Genomic DNA, 18,600 nt, shown 5'->3' on the forward strand with positions numbered 1-18,600 from the left:
AAGTCCGTGTTGCCCAGCGACAGCCCCAAAACATCACTGCTCTAGAGGAGATCTGCATGGAGGAATGGGCCAAAATACCAGCAACAGTGTGTGAAAACCTTGTGAAGACTTACAGAAAACGTTTGACCTCTGTCATTGCCAACAAAGGATATATTACAAAGTCTTGAGATGAACTTTTGATATTGACCAAATACTTATTTTCCACCATGATTTGCAAATAAATTCTTTAAAAATCAGACAATGTGATTTTCTGGATTTTTTCCCCCATTTTGTGTCTCATAGTTGAGGTATACCTATGATGAAAATTACAGGCCTCTCTCATCTTTTTAAGTGGGAGAACTTGCACAATTGGTGGCTGACTAAATACTTTTTTGCCCCACTGTATCTCTTTCCCCATAGGATTAACACCCCCCACACACACACTAGCAGATATTTTTACTGCTATGTGGAAGAGATATCTTCTAGACAAACTGCACTTTTATGGCTTTTCACAGGAGGCCTTCTTCTCCTTGGGATACGAACAAGCTAAGAGAATTCTGACACAATGCATTCTGGACATGGAAAGACCACAAGACCAGCCTCTCTTGTCCAGGAATGTTTTTCTGAGCAGTGAACAAGTCTTGTTTGTAAGTGGTGGGAATGCAGGATAAAACCTCAGATCTGCACACACTTCCTCAAATTTTCAACATGAATCATGGGCTTGTGGGTGTAAACAGTTATGCAACATCTACTCAGTCTGTCATAAGTTCTGCTTCAATTCGGTGTTAAGCAAATCACATGTATCCAGGTATCCAGATTAACAGTTTTGTTCATGTCACCTGAATTAGAATGTGTACTTCAGCATTGTTTTTGTCTTCTATTATGCAATTCTCTTCTGGAATTTGAATTCTAATGTACCTGAAGGAACACTTTTCAAAAATTGCTGTCTAATTATTCAAATCATCTTCAGATGTTCTTCTGAAAGTGAAGTCCTATTTTTTATCATTCCAGAGGACAACAGATTTCAGTTCAATATTGTTGAAAACTTCCTAACAATAAAAGCTATTCAATATTGAAAACTATTATTCAGAGAGGTGTTAATTTCCCCTTCACTGATAATGCCCAAGCAGAGGCTAGATATCTGCCTGGGATGCTTTGAATCCGTGCATTGAGCAGAGGGTTGGACAAAATGGCCTAAAATGATCCCTTCCAACTCTATAATTTTTGGGTCCTAATATTTAATAATGCAGTGGATGCCAGTCACACAAAGAACATTATCTAGTTTCTTCCTCTCTACAGAATGGTCTCCTTAGGGAAATCGACCTAACTTCACTTCCTATATTCAGCACCTATGCAGAGACAGGTAGGTATTCCTCCATCAGGTATTTCAAACCAAAACTGTGCAGTAAATACAGCCCTGTTTGTGGCTACTGCTGCTAGAACAAGGTGACAGAAACTAAGCAAATTGTATAGATTATGTTATTATTTAAAGTAAATATTTCATAAATTGTTGATTTTATCATCTATGGGTTAGAACAGTATTATTTTGTTGCTGTTAGTTTTTTTGAGTTTTTAGTTATGGTTTAAAAAAGAATGTTGCCTCTACAGTATTAGACAATAATAGAGTTTTTAATTGTTTTTTGCTGACAAACATTCCAAGGGCATTTGCTAGCTGGGTGATATAAAAGATTGGCTAAAATATGAGGTAGGAACACAGATATGAATTTAATCTAGTGCAAGCTAAAAAGGAATGGTGTATTTATCCTCTGATTGTAGGACATCTGAAATAATATGTAAAATACCTTTCTTCTAATGGCCTCCTTTAAGCCTGGGTAAGTTATCAATCTCAGAAACAGACAACAATGGGTACACATCAATCAAGGAACTAGAGGTAATAAGAAAGATTCTTGGAGCTCATGCATATAAAGCGTACTGTTCAATGTATCACTGAACTATGGATACTTGTTGGGCAAGTTAACATTACTAGCAATTAATATACTCCAAAATACATTGAAACTAGCCTGGAAAACTGTCTTAGACTTCCTCCTTCACTGTCTATTTGTGCAACAAAAATGTATATTACATATGCACTGTTTTCTCCATCTCAAAAATGTTGGGAGCACTGATTTCATCACAATTCTTTCAATAGGTTCACTAGCAAGGAAGGAGTTTAAAAACTAAGCATATTTAAATACATAAATACACAAAATATAAATGTTTAAAAAGTAAGTGTAGAGATTCAATGTATTGATTTCTTCTGTTCCAAGAACAGATTGGACACAAGATTTTAATTTTTAAAAACAAGCTGGTAACTGCATTACTAAGTACTACATTTAATGTACTCTTTTTTTTTTCAAATAGATCCAAATAGTTAACACTTAACAGACAACTAATATAAGGAAAGAAACAGACTTTACAGTATCATATACAGTACACATGGCTGTTACATAAGGCAATTATGTGTCTATTTTAAATAATGTCCCCTTTTGCATTGTTTAAATACCATGACATTGCATATTTTTATGCATCTCACCAATAATAGCAAGTTGTACAGGAGAGGGAAAGGGACATTCATTATGTTGTGATGTAAGGATATATAGGTAAATTATTCTAAATGTTACAGAGAATTGGAAGTAGACACATGTACAGTATACCATTTTTCCATTTCCCAGAGTAGTTGAGAGTTGGGCAATGCACAAATTGAATAAAATAAATAAAAATTTCATTAGCAATTCCATACACAACAGATGACAGAAAATACATGTAGCTCAGGGGTGGACTGTTGGGTTGTAGAAGTTTTCTGAGCTTGGTTTTTTATTTGCAGGTTATTTCATTACCTGCACAGGTAAGATCTATGCTATGGCTATAACGAACTATATTGAAATGTCAGCAAATGAAAACAAACGAACAGCTCAGATAACTCCTACAACCCAACATAAGTCTTTCTTAATCACAGCTCTCTATGTGTGTTGATCTACAATTGCCAGAGTTCCTGCCAAACATAATCAAAGTGAAAAACAACCAAAAGTTGCCAGATTGGGGAAAACTATTATAACATCTATTTCACCCTTCCCCATTCTAGTGCACTTTAGGATTGTGGTGTATGTCCTGTCAACTAATAAATTTTAAAAAATCTGTTTTACATAACTTCATATTTGCCAATATTAAAAAAAATACAAGCAGTAAAAAAGTTCTTTTAAAATAACAATGTGGTATCTGTATACAAAGTAACTTTTTCAGCATTTAGTATCTTTTCTGCCAATAAAGTAAACAATTAGAGAGGGTCTATATTCAAATTTATTCAAGTTTTCTTCAAATAAAACAGGAGCACATGAAGGCAACTTTGAGTACTGAAAAGAGTTTGTCATTATTTAAATATGCAAAAATATACATACCTCTTTTTTAGACAAAAAGAAATCAATCCTGCAAATAAACAATCCTGGTGGAAATAAACCATGGAAAAATCTGTCTAGTGGAAATGTTAATATTTAGAAGTTTTTCTGAATATAATCAGACCCATCTACACTGAAAGGGTTTTACACTAAACTTGGCAATTAAAGTGGTCACTAACTACAAGAAAATCAGTTAAACTTGGCAGTCTTCAATTTATAATTTTTTTTCATCAGACATTGGCAAGCTACATAGTGTGTAGCTATTTGAATTCAAAGTAGAAATGAAACTTTGGAAAGGCTGTAGATGTCCTTGCTGTATCTGTTGGCACCTCTTTTAAACAGCTGCGCCTTTTCTTGCATTGCAGAGAATGAATAATAGTATTTCTGATCCACTATTTTAACAGCAACCTCTTTGAATAAAAATATAGGATTTAAATCCAATACATACATAAGGTATGGCTTTGCAATATCTAAAGCATGGCTTTTAAACTTGTTTTGAAACTTCTTTATTGATAGAACCTTCATCCAGCGGTATCATAAAAACATAGATATTCTATCCAATCCTAGTGCCTTCCAGATGTGCCAAGGTTACAGCTCTCAACATTCGCAAGAATGCTGTGAACTGCGATCCTAACACATCTCAGATAGGGAAGGTGAGCTAATCAGAAACGATTAGTGATTTTTACAAGAGATGACACAAACATAAACATTATTCTGATATTTAGGGTTTTCTTTTTCCTCTCATTTTAGTATTGCTGGAGGGCCCTTCTCCAGCTCATTGGAACAAGATTCTCTTTATGTCGCATTATATCTGCCTTGGTTAAATCTATGCATCCATGTTTCTCATATCACCTTTTTTTACCAGGCAGAAAATAACTGCCATGTTTTTCATCATGTGCCAGAAAAATGTTATTCTTCTTAATTGCTCAGGAACAAAATGTAAGCACTGAGTAAAATCTGTCAGCATGTCTTTTTCCAGGCAGATCTAAAACTCTGTGTGCCCACATGTATGTCTGCGTGTGATAATGTGTTTATTCTTCTAGTATTTTCCCTGTGAGCAGTGAAGCAGAAGCCAGATCTGAACAATAGGATTAAATCTGCCTTGCATGGTTCAAGCATAATTTGTAAGGGAGGTGAGAATTTTATGGTTACAATAACAGGCTGCTTAGGAAGACTCTGCTGACATTCCCACCCTCAGAGCCTGCCGGCCTTTCACTCCTCCTCATGGGAAAATCAGTTCTAATAGCCTCTGTGAGATGGGCAGAGGCACCTTGAGACCAGCTGACAACAGCAACATGCGGTGGGGATGGCAGTTCTTCCCTAACATTCTGGCCACAATATTCATCTAATGAAAGCAGGGGTGGATAATCTCTATTTTGGGGGTGGGGTGAGGGGCAAAGACCACAGTGGCTAGGGAAATCATATTGTGCAAATGGATACTGCTGGGATTTTCAGGAGTTTTACCTGTCCTGGGAACTCTGTAAGTTTATTTTTTAATGAATACTTAAACTTTTAAAAAGGGTGGTAAGTTTTCTTTATTTTTTTTCCTTAGAAAGAAAATACAGTGGTACCTCGGGTTACGAAAGCCTCTGTTAACGAACTTTTTGGGTTATAACCAGCTCCGGCCGCAAAAATTTACCTCGGTTTGCGAACTCTGCCTCGGGGTACGAGCAGGATACGTGGCCATTTTCCCTCCTGTGACACGGTCCGCAGCCATTTTTCTGCCCGACACGTGGCCCGCGGCCATTTTCCGCCCCTGACACGTGGCCCGCGGCCATTTTTCCACCCCTGACACGTGGTCCGCGGCCATTTTCTGCCCGACACGTGGTCCGTGGCCATTTTTCCACCCGACATGTGGTCCGCGGCCATTTTCCGCCCCTGACATGTGGTCATAGGGAGGGGGACTCTCCCTCCAAGCAATAGCCGCCTCCCTGTCCTCCATGCCAGAACGGATTAACGGTAATTACATTGAACCCTATGGGGAAATTTGCTTCGGGTTGCGACCAATTCGGGTTGTGGCCAGAGTCACGGAACGAATTAAGTTCGTAAACTGAGGTTCCACTGTAGTGGGCAATGACATCATTTCTTGGTGATTTATTGCTGAATTTCAGTGGTACAAAATTTGAAGAGACTGAGACCACTAAAAAAGGAGCCTGGATGCCACCTGGAATCTCTGGGTTGCTCATTGTACAACTAAGATACAAGAAGTCTTTGACCCAAGCTTGATTTCCAGTAACTGTATGAGTGGCACTGTCCATGGGGGTGGGGAGCGGGCAAGGGGGGCCAGACTAATGTCAGCAGCATAGGGACACAAGCTTTGCCCCTTTTCTATGTGGAGGAGTGGAGCTTGCAGCACAACACTGCTTTCATTGTTGTGGCAAATACAGCGAATTCCGGTGGGCACCACTGTACACGAGAGTTTGTGTGTGTGAGATAGACAGACAGACACCAGTAGGATTTGCCATTTCATTTTCTAGGACTTTTTTCCCCCCAATTTTTAAGACTACCTAACCACCCTTGAATTTCCTGTGTTCACCCATATAGCTATGAATCAAATCTGGCAGTGCATAGCCTTTTGAGATCAGCCTGGCTGGGATTTTAGGCACCCTTGCACTGACTCTGACTCCTGGAAGAAGCAGCTGCAGGATACGATGCTTTTGTCAAAAATAAGAGTGTTGCATCACTGTGTTGCAAGCATGGTCCATTTTGTGCATGCGATGTTGCAACAGATATACAAAGGGGCAGAGCTTGATTGTGACAGGGTGACATTACTTTCATCATCTGCCCCTCCAGCAGTCTATGGTTGCTGCTAAGTCCTGGCTGCATCCACACAATGTCCTCCACAACGGTAGGGACACTGCCTTCTTCCAGAATGTACTAATCAGGCCTGATCCTTAGTTTGTGAGTCTACACAAACTCAGCCAGGTGCTACCACTTCCTGAGATACACTAGAACTCAAGCCTCCTAATTAAAGCCTATAGTGACAGAATATGCTTATTTGAAATGTAAATCCAAAACTCTCATTTATAAAATGGCTGGGGTTATTTTCCTATTAACCCAAAGATGGAATGGAACCATTGCTGAAATTGAGATATACACTGACCATCATATGATCATGCTAGGTTTCAACTAGTTCAGCTGAAGGAGAGAGAGGGATAGAGAGAAAAATTGAACTATTTTAAGCAAGACCAAATATAAAGGTAACATTTCCAGGAAGGAAAAAAAAATATGTGGATGGATTGATGTCAATTGGAAAATAAAATCCATGAACTCTTAAATAATGAAGCTAATTATTACAGCAACTCTCACCAGAAATTACTTACAGGTGGTCCTCGACTTACGACCACAATAGGGACCAGAACATTCATTATGCGGTGCAGTTGTTAAGTGAGGCATCACATGACCACACCCAATTTTACGACTTTTTTGCCACAGCCATTAAGTGAATCACTGCTGTTGATAAGTGAGACTTCACTTGCAACCTTCACTGCCAGCTTCCTCATTGACTTTGCTTGTTGGAAGCCAGCGGTGAAGGTCACAAATGGCAATTGCTTGATCGCAGGACGCTGCAACTGTGGTAATGCACAACAGTTGCCAAGTGCCTGAATCACAATCACATGACCACAGGGGCACTGCGATGGTCATAAGTGCGAGGACCAGTTGTAAGTCACTTTTCAAATGATCATAAGTCAAGGACTACCTATAATTAAGAATGAGATCATATAAACCACATTTCTCCCACACTACACACTACACTGAATCTAGCAACCTACCAGTCCTGTTGAAATGTAGTTTGATCTCACTAGACCCCTGCATTTCCAGATCATAGACTTGGAATAAGTCAATCCAACCTAGATAAACAATGCCAAAAGTATGACACAAAAGTAGTGCAGTGGTAAAGTAGCAAAGCTGCACACTCACATTTTAAAATCTTTGATTCTCACAACAAAACTGTACACATCTCACTTTGCTTGTAAGGTTTCTTGATGTTTTTGACTAATTCATGCTTCCAATTCCCTGTAAATAAAGATGATAAAAAGCATGCCTGTCTAAAAGTACATCTCAAACAAACTATACAGCTGGGCTAAAACTAATGGGTGAAATGGTATTCATATATATTCAAAAGTTCCTTATATTTTAACATGAAGCTAATGGGTTCTAAATAATTGTTTGCAGAATCTGATGACATGTTACCTGAATATCCCCCCACCCCTGATGCGTTACTATTTAGCAGCTATTTTGCATCATCAGCTGATATCCAAAGATTTTGCAAGAGTTCACAGTTTTACAGTATCTGACCAGAGATACAATAGCAACTTTTTAGGAGGAAAGACTGACTACAACTTGACTCAGAGTTGCATAATATTTTGTGAACAACAACTACAATATAGTAGTTGGCACTGGATAATTTCTGTTTATGGACATGAAATAGTATCTGACAGATACTTTGCAAGGCATTTGACAATATCCGCTACTGCCATACACTAGCAAACATGCTTGCCATATATGATAGCTGCTTTGTGAAAGAATTCATCGTGCCTATTCATTCATCAAACAAAACTGGTACTGTATTGCTAAAGGAAGTATTTCCATTAAGATAGATTTGAGTATGTTTTAATTTATTGAAAGTGTCTTATATAAAATTATATTGTTTCTGCAACACAAATATCAGATACCCTTGTGAAGAGCAAGTATTTTATATCGGCAAAAACCATAAAAATGAGTTTATTTACAAGAATGAATTGTGAAAAGCTGTGTTTTATATTTTTAACGTCCAGAATAAGTCTATTTCAGTATAATTCAAAGACATTATATCTATTTAAAAATTCCATCTTCACGTTTTCTTTTTAATACATGTATATCAAACAGACATTAAAGGGACCAACAATACTATATGGCAAAAATGATGTATGGCAGCTGAGTCTTCCCCAATATGCTACCCTCCAACTGTATTGGATTTTAACTCTAATAATTCCTAACCAGCAGAGCCATGCTCTGGCCATGCAGGTTAAGGATTATAGATGTATAGACTTCATATCCCAGTCTCCCAGAACTCCCATGCTGTTTGGAAGGTACAGGAGTTGAAGTCAATATGTTTGGCGCATACTAGGGTAGGAAAAAATGATACCTGGGATTGATAATAACTGATAAATCTGTCTGTAATTTTAACCCAAAGTGAAAGTGATGATTATTCAGAAGCAGCTGGACCTGATGCAGTTATATATAAACTTGTAGAACAAGTTGAGGTTCCATGTTGGGATAAAGTATATTAAAAATTGCAGATTAAACAAGGTGTTGCAAGACTTAATTAATATTTATAATTCAATCCAAATCAGCAAGCAGAAATGGCAGCAGCCAAAGTATTTCAGTATATCCTACCATTTCCCGAACTGCATAACTATATAACAAAATGTCAAATACTCTAATTCAAAGGAAGGAAAGCAAGGGCAAGGTACAGCTTTTTAAACATGACAGACTTGGGATTGCAGGATCATTTCATAAGTTATTACATACATTTTAGTCCAGAGGGAATGACCAGTATTTGATCTGTACTATTGCTTTGAGCATAACTGTGGATTAATATACTATTGTACTATTATGACAAGCCAGTGCTTGTGATTAGGGGCCTGTAACAACTCAACAAGATGGAAAGTCCATTTTCTATTAGCACATTCCAAACACAGATTTAATAGTGATAAAGGCCTATGAATTGCTTGATGTTTTGATTTGCACTAGTTCAAGTATAGGATTATACTGTTACACAGTGTAATAAACTTAAAGCCTCCAAGCAAATTTTTGCTAACTTTCTGAGATTTTTGTAGCAAAAACTAGAACTGAGGCATAAAGGCAGACCAACTTCATAACAAGAAAAAGAAACAATAGTGGAACATACCTACCACTGACCCAGTTCTTCACCAAACACTTCAGACACTTCTTCAAACACTACATTAATAAATTCCAACTGCAAACAACAGGAGCAGATTTTTAAAAGATTTTGGAAATGTGGTTGCAGTCCAAGTGTAGAATATTCTGATAGAGAAATAATAGGACTACCATGCCCAAATTCTTAATGTTTGAATTCTTGTGACATGTTTGCAAATGTGAATACAAACATTATGTTTACATTATCTGAACTGTAATAAAAGTACAGTACTTAATGTTTGCATTTTAAAAAGTTCTTAAGTTGTTTTGAGCCACTTCTGACAATAGAAGTCTAAATATTCATTAATATAATAACATCTTCCTATACATTTTCAACCCTTCCCTTCTTTTTTTGTGCAGGCTCTTTTTCCCCAGAGATATTCCTTAGTATTGCCACCCTTTTTCCCTGTCATGGTACCTCACTACCCACAGCTACTAAGTCTTTCAGCATATGCCAATATTTTAGAGGCAAGCATATACATTAAAAAACCCACAAGCAATGAGGGATTCTATTCACTGTTTTCACAACATCACTGTTAGGAACATTATTTTGCCAAAGGAGAAAAAGGAATTTCTTGAAGGTACTTAAGTACATAGATACCCAAAACAAATGCAGGTGTCAAATGTTGTACATATGGTGACATCACAACACAACCTCTTCCTTACGTACTTGCATCTCAATGTCTGACCAAGTACACAAGTTGCTGTTTTCCCTTCATGGTGCATGTTTTGCCATGTATTCCCACCCTACAATGCCTATAGAGTAGCGCAATTAAGTCCTCACTGTTGCAGAACAAACCTGTTTTCCTATATTTCTATAGTCAAGCATTTACTTGTGTTGCATCTTTCACTAAGACTGTCAACAGCCTTTTGAATTAAAATTCATTTCCTTGTGCACTATTTCTGAAATACTGTACTGTGTATTCTATCATAAAAATGAATGCACCAGGAAAAGGGAAAGTCAGTTCATAATTAGTACTTTGAGGTATTTGTCAGGACATCACTCTCTGTTCAGCGTGGATTCTTACTTTACAACTAACACATGAAAAGCTGTTTAAAAGACATATATAGAATAGCTGTTCCACCTGGTATTATTATTTGTATTATTCACCCGATGAATAACTCACATTACTTAGAAAGTTTTAGTAGTGTTTCCAATTGCCTTCGTGTAAATACAGCCCTCAAAAGTTATGCTGTGACTAATATCAACTGGAACATTTCCAGAATATTTACTACATTTGCAGCAAAGTGCAGAAGGAATGGACTTTTCATTTGTCATTATTTAGTTAGAAAAGGCCATAATCATTTTTCAAGTAATGGTCTCAAAAACAAAAGGTTCAGTAAGGGCTCATAAACTTTCAAGACAAGTATGAAGTTGAAGAGGCATAAAACTAAAGTAACTCATCCTGTATATGGGGAAGGCATTTTGGGGTTCACATTTCAAATTCAGGTAGCCTTGTCTTTGCTGTCACCTTTTGTTTGGAATGGATCTACACTATTATTTTAGATTTCTCCATTGTTTTCTATCTGTAATATTCACAAAGGTGATAATAAGTAGAATGTAAGAGTGGCCAGAAACAAAAACTGCATACCAGATGAGTCTTTTGTTAAGAGTAGTCGTAAAATGATTTGAAAATCTGCATGCCAGCTTCTCAAAATGCAGTTCAAAAGCTCATGCAGAGCTTTAAAAGCCCAATTCAGATGTCATGTGCCAGAAGGGTATTTAATTTATAAAAGACTGTAAGTTCATACATTTAGCCCTGTCTTAAGATTGTATAACATTTCAGGCCCCTTTATATTCAGAATAAAAGCTTCTGTCCTGGGATTTATTTCTATTTGTTGAGGTTTACCTCATGATATAGTATCTTGATATGACTATATAGATATATGATCTTAAAGGTATGACATTATTAGTCAGAGGGAACAGATCTTGTTCTGTAACTTTTTTTTTTTTTTTTGCTTTTCCACCATCACCTCTTTTTGTTGTTGTTGAAAAAAACAGTTTAAGAATGATTGAATTATGGTTACTAGTGGAAAAAATATTATTTCTGTCTTAGTTCAAATCACAAGGAAAAATAGATTTAATGCTTGTAATACTGAATGATATCACAACATATACTTTCTGGGAAGCATCCTGATCCTTAATCATATAAGGAAGTTAATGAACAGATTCTGACTTTTCAAATGAGCAAACTGTTTTATACATGTAATTGCACATCAAGTCCAAACAGACGTTTGATTATCATCTTTCTGAAGCACCTAAAATGGTTCTCTATACAGAGTTACTGAACTTCTCTCTATAGCAGAATGTTACAGTCCAATCCCATCAACTAAATTATTTTAATTTAATGGACATACTATCAAGTAATGGGTATATTTATTCAGTCTCAATGAGTTAAAAAAATCACTGTCAAGTAATTGTGCTATAATTTATCTGATTTTGCCTAGTGAAAAGTGTAACGTAAGTACACTTTTCAAAAGTATAGATTTACTTTTATTTATGAAATTTGCACAATAAAAATTGCTATATTACAACTCTGATGGGATACATGTTAAGGAATAATAATAATCTGTACAGTCAGGGTCCATCATAATAACTTGAAGTAAGTAGGACACTCATCCTGCAGCACTCACATTAATATAGTTGCAGAAAACTCTTAACAACCCTATATATTTATTCTGGAGTTAAGGAATTCTGAAACAGAACAAACTTTTCCTTTGTAAGCAGATTTGAGCACCTAATAGGAACAGAAGTTGTGACTGTGTCCAAAAGATACAACTGCTATCCATTCATACTGTAATGTCAATTTTTAAAGCAAGGACAGAACTGTCGGGTAAAATCTCAATCACTCTCAGCATTCCCCCCACCGCCTAGCCCAAAAAATGTTCTACTGGAACATAGCAAATATTTCCAAATCAGAATCCTGAGAGGGTTCAGTGTTTTCAAAAAAAACTTTTTTTTTTAATCCGCACTATAGCTAAAATAATATAAACAGACAAGCATGCTTTCACTTCCAGTTAATTTAGCCAAATGAAGTAGCACTGAACGACCCAACCGTTCTCAATTTCTCGACTGAAAACACGACGGTCCTGAGGTTGGGGACGACTTATCGCAGGAAACCCAAACTTCGACCTCTCAAGGGACCCGAAACACGCGTCCTCGGAAGTAATTCCCACGGAACTCAATAGGGTTTACTTCTAAGGAAGTGTGAGGAATAATTTCCGCCTTCGCCTGATAATACCCCCAAGACTAAAATCCTGTGTGTGTGTCTGTGTGTGTACACACACACAGACACACACGCGCATATCTTTAAGAACGTGAGCTCCGCTCCTTAAAACAAAAACATACATAGATTCAGACACCGTGTCGCTCTTGAGAAAAGATCCTATAGCCCCAAAGAACAGGAGTTCAAGTCACGTTTACACTACGCAAAAAACCGAGCAGCTCAGCTACCAACTCAACTCCCCCACCACACCTGGAACATAAAACAGGAAGAATCCCGCCACCGAACCCCGCGAGTCGCGAGAAGGGCGTGAGCCAAACCCCACCCATTCGGCCTGATTTTGCTTTTCCTTGTTCCAAATGGCTAGTGCCAACTGCCAATCAAGAGAAAGTCCAGCCCACGGGCGCGCACGTCCCTGAAGAGGCAGCGGTTTAAGATTAGCGGACGGGGGAGTAGGTCCGCGCGTGCGCTAGCAGGGAGCTGTTGGGGGAGGGGGGAGATAAAAAAAAGGGAGGTGGAGAAGAAACAAAAACAATCGCTCGGGCGCCGCCATCTTGGGTCCGTTCTCTCCACCACGCAAGTGAATGGGTAGCTATGAAATTACCACAGGGGCGCAGCAAGGTACGGAGGGCTATTCAGCGCTACCAGCCGGGCCTGGGGGACGATAAAACCGGTTCTTTCCCCCTCCTTCTGTTCTTCTTCTGCTTCCGACGCCGTCCCGAGGGAAAATCTCGGCAGGGCCCTTCCTCCTCTTCGGCGGCTCCTCAACTTCGCTACCTAGAGCACAAAGTTGGGCTTAGCCGCGTTTTCGCCGCCAGCCAGGAGACCAGGGGGTTAGACCCAGGAGCAGCAGGCTTTTCGCAGTCTGGGAGGAAGAGTTAGGGAGAGAAGAAAGGCGAGGGGCTCCTCGCCCGCTTTTCTGCCTGCCTTCCCTTGCTCTCACCGCACAGGCTCGTCTCGTCTACGCTGTATGGGAGGCACAAGAGGAGAGAAAAAGGCGAGCAAGGATTGACCAGGCTCCGTGCCCTCGCCCGCCCCATTCTCATCCACTCGCTGCGGGTGTGAAGGGAGGAGGAGGAGGAAAAGGAGAAGGAAAAAGAGGGAGGAGAAGCAAACAAAAGCCAAGTTGGACCGCGTACGAAAAATCTGCCTGCCTCTAAACAGGTCGAAGGGGACTTGGTGGGAAATGGTGAGCCCGTGAAGGTTTAGAGCGGAGGGCAAAAAGAAGAAGTGTACGCTGACACATGTATCGACAAGCTTGAAGAGGGTTTTATTGATCAAGGAGTAAAGATCTTACCTACTCACCCGCCTGGCCACTCAAAAAGACCGATGTACCCGTATTTGATCTCCGTGGTTATAGAGCATCGCTTCACCTACTTCACCCATATTTGAGACCTTTCAGACTACTACTTCGGGAAACCTCTCGGAAGCTCCTTGAGTTTTTTTTTATGTATTTTTAGAATCATGAAAAAAAAAATTCACCTTTTAACAGCTGGAAACAACATTGCCTTCCCGCCTTCCTCATCAATTTCATGTGATTTTAAATACCAAATAGGAAGGTGTTTTCAGTATAGTCTGGGCTCTTGAATAGGATGGGGGAGTTCTTTTAACAGTTGGGGAGTGTCTGAAGTCTGTTGGTCAAATGAGAAAAGATCCTGAAACAAAAAGGGATTGAGTAAACAAGTGGAAGTATGCATTTTTTCCTTGCCTAGATAAGGACTCTCCACTCCTTCCTTAGATCTGTGGTGTCAAGAGGACGGATTACCTCTTATTTCTGCCCTCTTCTTGTTTGCTCTCAGCATTTGTTAATAGGAAACATCAGTGTTTCATAAATTTCTTCAAATTTTTCAAATTAATGGATTGGTTTCCTATTGTTTGTTCCACTGAAGGCATATTTATGTTGACACTTGAAACTAAGATGGAACTATTTCTCATCCAGATACTATGTTGTGTAAAAGAAGCGTGAAGACAGAAAGTATTGTTTACTAATATTTGTGCATCTTGCCTGTGTCCAGGACTCATGGGAAATACGATTTCAAACTGAAGAAAATATAGTGTGCTTCAGGACAGTTATTAGCTTAACATTCAACTACTGCATTGTTTATCTTTTAAACTGGATAGTTAACATGCTCTTATGAATTGGATTTTTTGCCATTGTTAGTACGGAAGCCAAATTATGTGCGTGTTTCCAAATATATACACCACTGAACTGGAGGGTATATTGAAAAAGAGCTAGAGACACTATATTATAGAAGCTGGATTTCATTCTTATGGATGCATTATTTTCCAAATGCATTATTATAGATCACTTTAAGGAAGTGAAAGACGGATTTTCATGTTTGAAAGATCCTAGAAGCTGGATATAGAATTTTTTCCTATTGATTCCAACTATTTGGAAAATGGGAGCTGCTACAAAGCTGGTGTTTGCTGTTTTTCTTATATCTTGTTCTTCAGGCAAGTATATGCTTTTTTCCCCTCTATTAGTCCTCATTTTGAATATCTGTTTTATTTCATAACAATCTAACTAGATTCAAATGCAGATTTATGTTTTTTACATAGTACTTTCAACAAAAGTAATTATTGTTGGAATATTACAATTAAGTTGAGTACTACTTCAGGTGAAGTATTGAAACATGTTTTGTAAACTACCTCTGCAAGCTAGTTATTTGGAGAATTATACAAATAAGCCAAACTGTTTTCAGGTTTATAGTAATTAAAAGAGATCAACTTTTTTTTATATTTATAGTATTCTTAAATGAGGTATGAAAAATGTATCATTAGAATATAGTTTCATTCGGGTTTAGAATTTTTTAAAAACCTTTTAATATTGGGGAGTGTATATTGTAATAAACCCTGAGTTTTGCAGCAGAAAATCTGCATTTTAAATCGGTTTGTAGTCACAGGGAGGTACTTTTCTGGACAGCAACTAGTTAGACTTACTGTTTTCTGGGACAAGTCATCAATGGACATTATCACCCTGGGTTTTCTCTTCATTATTTAAAATGTTATATCTGTTCTGTTTTATTTCATTTACCAGAACAGTTCTAAGTTAATTGAAAATTATAAATGAATTGATACACCTGGTTATGGTTTCATATTGCATATCTGCTAGTGAGGGCTATGTGTAAGATTCTGCTGAATGGTACACTTTTCTTGTGGTTATTAAATGGATGCAGTCTAGTCTTGTGTCTGTAATGTTATTGATCTGTTCAGTGTGGGCTGACTGCTGTGAAATGGCGATCACTATGAGAAATTGAACAGGCTGAAGTTTGCTTAGAGAGAAATGGCTAATCTTGGTTTTGGGTAATAATTCTGTCAAAGTTATAATGGATTTTATATAAGTGATACTAGTAACTTTGATACTAGTAAACTTGTAACCATTTTAGTTTTCTGGTAAAATACTTCTTAGGATATTCAGTTTCTTCAGCTGCTTTTTGACAGTAAGATTTGAGATGTACTTCCTATGTGCTTTCTTGCTTATGTTTGCATTTTATTAATTTCAGTCAAGATCTACCCTTAAAATGTGTTTTAACTATTGATGGAGAAGCAGCTCAAGACAGTTAGCAATTTTAAATTATTTCTAAAATTATTCTAGTACATAATTTTAAAATTATTAATTATTTAAATTATTTTAAATAGTACAATTATTTTTTACTATTGGTAAAAATTAATAATACTGATTATGAGAGAGATGACATTTTAAAGATAATAAATATCAGATCGCTTACAAGTTTTTATAATTCATATGAAAAATCATACATTTGCACAAACAATACAATATGTTCATGTTAGCTTTATTATAGAATTAGACATGAATTAATGTAGTGATTATAAAGTTGCAGAGAGTAAATAATGCTTCTATTGTTCAGTAAGCTTGGTGAATGTGTCCTAGACCTGTTCCAAGCAAACTGAAATTTAGGCCAACATATTAAGTTCCTTGCTATGTTTAATTTTTTATTTTTGCAGAAATGAAAATGGAAAACTTCTATAGAGAAATGTCTCTTAAATAAGCTACTGGGATAATATCTGTATTTTCTCCAGCTTCCCCATTTGTTTTCTAGAATTTCTCTTTCCCTGTTGGTTTAAGTGTGTTGCTGTTGTAGTAATGGAGGTCATTTGGGTTTTATAAATATAAAGAAAAAAAATCATCTTACACTGCTGTTCCAAGTTTTAAGCATTGATGGAAAGTTAGCCTCGTGCCACAATAGATTGAATTCACACATGCTAAACTGGGATTTTTATGATCATAGTTTTAGTGAATAAGCCATAATCTGATGTCATCAATCATAACGACATCATGAATTTCACACATTTCCAAGAAATGACATGGCTTAGAAAGCTGGGAAAATCTAGTAAATAAGGTTTACTTTTGAGTAAATATAATTTTCAGAAACCAGAACTAGCTTGAAAAAGCACCATAAGAATAATTACTTATCACTGTGGATGATATTTTTACAGTAAATTTAGGAATGATTTCTGCAGTACTTTTATAGTGAGTTACTGAAAACGTACACATACTGAGAAACTATTGAAAAACTAGAATGCTCATTTATAGTAGGCAACTCTAAAAATTAATAAGGGTAAAATATTGGGAGTGGTCACAACATAAGGTAACAATTGTACATTGTGTAATTAGCTTTAATTTCAGAAGTTTTAATTTAATAAAATGCCTGTTTCTAAATAAAATCTCATCTAATATAGAGTTGTTTGTTATAAAATGTTATAATTGTTGGCTTGAAGTATATAAGAATAAAACTTTTCATCAAATATGGATAGTCTATAATAATTTTCATCAAATATGGATAGTCTATAATAATCACTCTTATTTATAACTTAGGTTTTGTTCTGTTTTGCAGAATATCAGTTGTAAAAGCTAACAGCTTCTTTGTATATAATCCCTTAAGACACTAAATTGCTTTGACAGATAATCTATTTACATTACACCAAAGTTAGAGAAACATTCCTGAGAATATCTTGTGTATAGAAAAAAATCTTACAAGAAAATGAACTGCTTACAGTATATTATATAGTCTTGATGTGACATAGTGGATAAAGAATGTGTTTTTGCTACAGAAACAATAGTTGGGTATATGAATTCGTATAATATTTCAGTCAAGTCAAACTGATCAAGCTAAGAAAATAAAGCAGATGGAATCCTTCCCCCCCCCCCGGAATATTTATTAAAGCTATTTGTGTACTTTGTCAGTAATTAAGATTTATATCAGAAGCCCTAGAGCATAGTTACTTGGCTGTAGTTGTCATGAACTTTAAAAGTAATGCCAGTGTTGCTAGTTATTAATTGTAGGATCTCCTTACAACTTGAAGTTGCTGAACACAAAGACTGTCAAATCCATATTATATTAATTGAGCTATTATTTGTATGCATTTAGGAAGAATAAACAATATGTTTGTATTGTGCTTACCCATTTTTTTCTTTCTCCTGTTATGAACAACTGAGATAAAGGATTGTGATACATTTGATAGTTTTCAACAATAATACAGCAATTGCCAAGTAATGCTGCTTTGATTTTTTTCCAGTAGCACTTTCAATGTTTTAGTGCTCAAAATATGCTGATTTTAAAGAAAATGAAGTATCTTTAGTCACAAACTGATGAAACTGTGACTGTTTATAACTGGAATAACTTCTCCTTTTCTGTGTCTATCAATATATTGATTGGCTTTTAGAGGGGGTGTGAGATTCCTATGAAGTAAGTATTACTACATTTGATCTTTCAAGAAAGCCTGTATGATACTACATTTGATTCTATAGATTTGGAATTCAGATTTTTTTAAATTGAGTAGTGAATACTATTATCAGTGGTAATTATGCTGGATAAATAACTTATTGAAATATAAACATAGTTTTGCATATTTTCATTGAAATACTTGAGTTTTAGTAACATATCTATCTGTCCGCTTTGAGGGGATTTTTGTGTTAAAGATGTTTGCCTTTTCCAAATGACTTCCTTATGATATCAGCTTTTTATAGTAATCTGGCAGCAAATAACTGTTAAGTCCTTTCAAAGACCCCAATTATGATTTTGGAGAACCTATATAATGATGATCAGTATGAAGAATTATTC

General features: G+C 36.7%; 1 protein-coding gene across 1 annotated transcript in view; it reads left to right on the top strand.

Moving 5' to 3' along the window:
• Positions 1–13,069: 13,069 nt before the first annotated feature.
• The window catches only part of ACVR2A (activin A receptor type 2A), a 77,661-nt gene continuing 72,130 nt past the window's right edge, over positions 13,070–18,600 (top strand). Inside the window, exon 1 of the mRNA XM_007422635.4 lies at positions 13,070–14,971. Within this exon, the coding sequence (XP_007422697.1) occupies positions 14,917–14,971 (55 nt within the window). The 5' untranslated portion in view covers positions 13,070–14,916. The remainder of the gene's footprint in view (positions 14,972–18,600) is intronic.

Source organism: Python bivittatus, unplaced genomic scaffold (assembly GCF_059951505.1).
Source record: "Python bivittatus isolate LINGU-HERP-01145 unplaced genomic scaffold, Pbiv_v1 ctg000480_np1212, whole genome shotgun sequence".
Lineage (NCBI taxonomy): Eukaryota > Metazoa > Chordata > Lepidosauria > Squamata > Pythonidae > Python > Python bivittatus.